The 6,000-nt window shown below is 44.4% G+C and overlaps 1 protein-coding gene across 1 annotated transcript; it reads right to left on the bottom strand.

The window, feature by feature from the left end:
- Positions 1-2,409: 2,409 nt before the first annotated feature.
- On the bottom strand, positions 2,410-5,268 carry LOC113407117 (ubiquitin thioesterase OTU1-like). Its single transcript, XM_026655185.2, has 2 exons — positions 5,036-5,268; positions 2,410-3,769 (listed from the first exon to the last, which is right to left on the bottom strand). Exons 1-2 carry the CDS (start codon positions 5,241-5,243, stop codon positions 3,063-3,065), a joined length of 915 nt encoding a protein of 304 aa, XP_026510970.1. The 5' UTR covers positions 5,244-5,268; the 3' UTR covers positions 2,410-3,062.
- Positions 5,269-6,000: the final 732 nt, after the last annotated feature.

The raw sequence follows: 6,000 nt of genomic DNA, 5'->3' as shown, positions 1-6,000 counted from the left end.
CTTCAGTGCAAGTCAATTAACAGAGGTGTTGAAAAAGTCAGAGGTTAATTCCCCTGAGATAAGGAAATCACTCATATTTCCATGTCTGTACTGTAAAAAAAGGGCGCACACATGCTAGTAGTAATCAGACAATGAAGCTAGCACAAACTTATAAGGTCTTACCATAAGAGAAAACATGTGAAGTTGCTTTTTCAAATATTTTACAATTTATCCCCCCAGAAAATTTAGATTTTCTGCCTGGGAGGAAGGTAACTGACCACTTTCCATCTCTTAGATTCTGTAAATTACTCTGCTCTGTTAAAATTCAATGTCTTAATTTTTCAAAGTTAATTGTTACACTAAAAAAATCTGAACAAGTATTACAGCAGTTCAGTTGTGATTTCAGATCCAAATCCATCTGATTTTCTAGGTAACTAAACACATTCAAGCAATGAGTGACACTTGCATTAAACACAATATAGAAGATTCAATTAAATAAAGCAGACTTTTTTTTAGTATTAGAACAGGGCAAATAAACACTTGTGACCATGCTATCCACTTCAGAGATCCATTGAAGATAAAGTTTGGACTTGGTTACAACGTATGCAAAGATTTATCAAGTCTTATATTGCATATTCCAGAGCACAAAACTAAAGGATTTTGCTGTACAGAAGTTATGTTCCCAAAAGCCAAGAATAAGTTTGCTAACATGGCACACAATAATAGTGCTTTGCACTTATGTAGCACCTTTCATCCAAGCACTTTACAAACATCAATCCATTAGTCTCACAATACCTCGGTGAGGTAGATATTATACCCATTTTATAGATGAATATACAGACTGAGGTGTAGCAATTTGTCCAGGGTGTGTCACCCATTCACTGACAAAGTTGGGAATATAATGTAGGAGTCTGATAGTCCCTTGGTCTAGTCAGTAACCCAAGTTCCATCTCAAGTGTTTATAATACAGTATCTTTCATGTTCCGAGCTTTAAGCATCTGCTTCTAGTGAAGCATTAAAAATAGTTTAAAACAAGTCTAAAAGCTAGGTGGGCTTAACACTGGCAGCTAACTTGATTTCTGTAACAAACTCATGAGTGCAATGTAAGTTAATACTGAGTAAAAGAATTCTGGTCCATTATACTCTTGGTGATTATACTATTTATATACTACTTTGTATAGACCTTAATCCAGCAAGACACCCTATGCACATTAACTACAAGCACATTCCTAGTTCCACGGAGGGTCCATAGAACTATCCCTATACTTAGATAGGCATGAGGGCTCCAATTCAGGAAATTACTTAAGTAGGTGCTTAAGGGGGCTTTCCTGAATCAGGGCTTTAGTTAGGATAGCCGTAGTAATTTGTTTGTCTTTGAATAACTAGAAGTTTCCATTCCTGAAGCTGACACATTGCTACTTTATTATGAAGATGTGTATCTTTGTTCCCCATTTGCACAAGCATTCAAAAGGCATTTCAGACCCAGAACAAAGTAACAAAACATGGCTAAAAGAGTTTAAATGCCTTAACACGTGTTGAGGCATTCTAAGAAATAATTTCAGTAATAAGCACATCTACAGCATCTTTAATTTAGATATCAAAGCACTCTACATTAAGCCTCACACTCCCCCATAAAGTGAGATTTCTTTATTGTACCAGTTTTGACATCCTTGCTTTTGTCATTTCAGAAGTAGAGCATTTTACCTAGCTTATTTTGTTGTGAAAAACTGCTCCATTCCTTATTAGAATAGAGGTCTTGCTACTTAATCACTGGGGAGAAATCAAGCAAGTTAAAGGGCAGCTGGCAGAATGCAAACAAAGAAACTTTTTGGATAAATGCTCTGACCTTCTGAAAAAAGAACGAGCCTTTGAACTGTAAGAGTGAGAACCAAAGATTAAAAAGTGCTAACACAATATCTGGAGCCTGGTACAGCTTATTAACACTTTCAGTGGCCACAAGAACAGCCACATTTAAGCAAAACTATATTTTAATGTTTAACCAATACAATCTGTAATTTGAATCTCAACTACTGTAATTCCTTCTTGCTGGAATTGAGATCATATTGTTACCAAGGATCCAAGTATTTCAAGAAACATGCCAACATCCTGATGCAGTGTAAACAGAGGGGTTGACAGTTAATTTTCAAGCAACTAAACTACATTTCAAGTAGTATCTATGGAAAAATATTAAATTTATTGGGTACTTAACTATCTACTCATTAATTTTAAAAAGGCTCTCACTACAGCCACTATCAGACTGTACATTCTACTTTTGTTCATTTATCAGGGGGTAGCCGTGTTAGTCTGTATCTACAAAAACAACAAGGAGTCTGGTGGCACCTTAAAGACTAACAGATTTATTTGGGCATAAGCTTTCGTGAGTAAAAACCTCACTTCTTCGGTTTTTACTCACGAAAGCTTATGCCCAAATAAATCTGTTAGTCTTTAAGGTGCCACCAGACTCCTTGTTGCTTTTGTTCATTGTGACCTAATACAGGGCAACTTTGGTGTTACCATTTCTATATGAAGTATGCACTATAGGCATCTCTGTTGCAAAAATTGCTTGAATATATAAGAGTTACTATGTAACTCTTCGTACAAAATGCTGATAGGCACATGAATATGCCAAACTATGACCAGTTTACAAGTACTGAAAGATTATAACTAAACCCAATAATTCAGAGTTTAGATTGCAACTGTTACTCTAAGTCTATGTAACTCTAGGTACAGTATTGTATGTATGTCCAGCCATGTCACACAGCAGCTTCTCCATCAGAAAATAAGGTTCTTCAGGAGTCAGGACTTTTAGCTGCTAACATACAACAAAAAGCTGCCAGTTACTTTAAAATCAGCATGCAAGAAGTTACCTATTTCAAACTAGTTGGGAAGAGTGTGTCACTACGGCATACCTATCTGTAAACCTGCACACTATCCATAACAAACCTGTGCATCTCATTCATTAAGTTAAGAGGGCTTTTCAAGCTTTGAAGGGAGTTTTTTATGCTTACATATAGCTTATCTGAAAACCCAGAATCTTATTCTGGAGCAGTGAGGTAGTAGATGTAACCATCCTCATGTAGATGTCACACTTCTCCAAAGTTCGCATGCCCAGTCTCCTTGGCATGTTCTCTGGCTTCCACTTGTCCAGTTAACCCCTTCTGGCACACCATGCATCTTAGTGTAAAGCGATTTACATCAGTAAACTGCCTCTTTCGTCTGGCTTCATCTGCCAATTCCAATGCTTGTGCAAGAACAACGTCATCATTTGTTGAGAAAATGGTCAGGGAAGGGACGTCTGAGTCAGGGATTTTACGTTCGAGTGGATCATAATGAATCCCATCATAAATCAGAAGGACCCGCCTAGCATAGCCAGCATCTTCCCCAAAACGGTCAATTCTGACTGTCTGTGTATCCACTACACAGATTTCACACTGATAAAACTTAGACAGAATGGATACTTCAATGGCTCCTCCCCATGTATCTTCTCTTCTGATCCACTCACAATACTCTTCATTGGTTTTCCCTAGTACTGCCTCACAATAGGACTCTGGATCACTTGCCACTATCTGGGCTATAAGACTGCGCATCTCCGGAGCACATGCTGGATCATAAATGCCTCCCTCTACCACATAGAATATGCTTGTGAAGAGACAGGAGTTATCTGCTGGAACAACCCTCCTTGCAAGTACAGGCAATGCTTCCCTGACCAAAGTGGGGACACTCCTTTTTGCAACTACAGGTGACTCATTCTTGGGTTTGGTTGTGTCCTCTTCGACAATTAGAGTATCACCTGTCAAAAATAAAGAATTGTGAGGATTAGGTAGATGAAATGCAGTGTTGCTTCACCAAAGTGCATTACAAACAGAAAGGGAAAAACTACAAATACAGAGAAGCAAATCATTTAAAGCCTCCAGTATATTATGCCTCAGTTCTGACAGAATCAGATCAGCACAATAGAAAGCATTACCAATTAAATACATTACATAAGAAGCCGCAGCAGACTGTAGCTTTGGGCTCTCACTGTATATTGCTGGTTCACATAGAGACACAGGGTTTGTACTGAAGTCTCCAAATTAGCACAGTGGTTAATGTTTTCAAGTTTACTGTCCAAATCTGGAACATGAGTGATACTCAATCCCTTTCATTTTAGAGTCTCTTGAAAACCCACTTTAGAGGCAGTGAAATAGAAGATGTTTACATTTACAGAAGTTGATAAACAGGTTGGACAGTCACTGACAGCACTATTTTGCAATCAATTTTTTATTAAAGGGTGGTAGCCCCAATGTCCCAACCAAGTTTCAGGTAAGGTAATTATAATCTGCTGAAATGCAGTTTCAGTTAGGTATGGCATTCTTTTGCTCTTCCTGTCTTGAGCTGTGGAACAACACTGTATGCTGCAGAATATTAATCTTGTGTCTTTAAACACCTAGTGCCTTTTACGCCAGAGAGGACTACAGCTTTTGCTATATGTTCTTTACACTGTGTTGAAGCAGCTCGCTCATAAGGCTTTAATATTTGCAGAGAGAATGAAATAAGCTATAGAAAGAAAATGCATAGTAATCCATAACGATTTCAGTGAGCCATGAGCACGATCAGATGAGTTTATAGGGGCAACCTGAACATACTTTTAACCCAGCAGTCTCTACAACATCCATTCAAAAGTGTCCAAAAATACATACTTCTATGCATGATCCTCTCTCCTCCACCCATTTTATCCTGGGTCTGCTCTCGCTACATCTTGAGCACTCCAGGGCAAGTACCTCCTTCTTAGACCAGCCTTGCCCGGTGGGGCACACAGCAACCTCCCTGCACTGGGATTTTCCCCTCCTCCCGGCTGGATTGAGCCTTTGGGAACTACTCCCCCACCCCGCGCCCTAGGGTGAGGGGAGGAGACGCTGACCCGCAGCCTGAGCCCCCAACAGGCGCTGTCCAGGGGAGCTGCCCGGCCCACGATGGGGGCAGCCAGGAGCCCCCCAGGCTCAAGCCTGTCGCCTGAGCCCGGGCAGAGGCCGCCCGCCAGGGAGGGAGGGGGACGCGGTGTCCCCACGCTCCTCACCTGAGTGGATGCCGAGCTCCCCCAGCCGCCGCTCCCCGTCGCTCAGGTCAAGGCTCCGCGGAGGGAAGCCGAGCAGGAGGCGCTGGGCCGGGGCCGGCACCCCGGTGAGGGCGGCCAGGGCGGCCTGCAGCTCCCGGAGGCGGGAATGCGCCGTGAGGCCGGGCAGCGGGTGGGAGCCGCTCCGGGCCTTGCAGCGCAGCCGCAGCATCCTCCTCCGGGGCCGGGGCTCCCAAATCTGCTCCCCCAGCAAAATGGCCGGGGCGGCTGCCCCGCCAAGTCTCGCGAAGCTTCCGCCGTGCCTCGCTATTGGCTGCGGGCCCCACGCCGCAACCCGCGTCTCTTCCCGCGTGCCCGCGGCGCAGCCAATCCGCGGCTTGGGGTGGAACGCTCGAGACGCCCTGGGTGCCGTCACACGCACACGGAGAATCTCACAGTCGGGGGGGGGACACGTCACCGCGTTCTGCCTCCCCGCGGTCAAGGTGGACTAGGAGCGGGTGGGGGCGGGGCTCTATTATAACCTCATTTGCATAATTGCATCTTATTTGCGTATCAGACGTACCTGTTCTTTTACTCCTTCGCAGTTCAGTGGAAACTAATTGAGTGTCTGAGCTCATTTACATGCCATTGATCTCATTTGCACCCTGTGCCTACGGGCGCGTTTACGCCCCGTTTGCATGTCTAGACCTAGTCTAATTGTTCCCGTTCATTCGCCTGGCTTGGTCCCGCTCCTCTGGTTCCACACGTCTCCCCCCTGCGCATCCCCCCCCAGCACAGCTGCAGCGGTGCGTCTTAGTCCCGTGGGCGCCACATTAGCATATCATTTGCATCTCGTCGCCGGGCCGCCAGCTGGTGTCACCTGGGCAGCTCGCGGGGGGGTGCGGGCTCCGCGCCGGCCGCCTTGCTGCAGTGCGGGATCGCGCGAGCCGGCCGGTTCACCCAAGTCCTGGCTGCCGCGGGAGGCTCCT

Source organism: Terrapene carolina, unplaced genomic scaffold (genome assembly GCF_002925995.2).
Source record: "Terrapene carolina triunguis isolate 2854851 unplaced genomic scaffold, T_m_triunguis-2.0 Scaffold198, whole genome shotgun sequence".
Classification (NCBI taxonomy): domain Eukaryota; kingdom Metazoa; phylum Chordata; order Testudines; family Emydidae; genus Terrapene; species Terrapene triunguis.
This window is presented reverse-complemented; position numbering and strand designations above follow the sequence as displayed.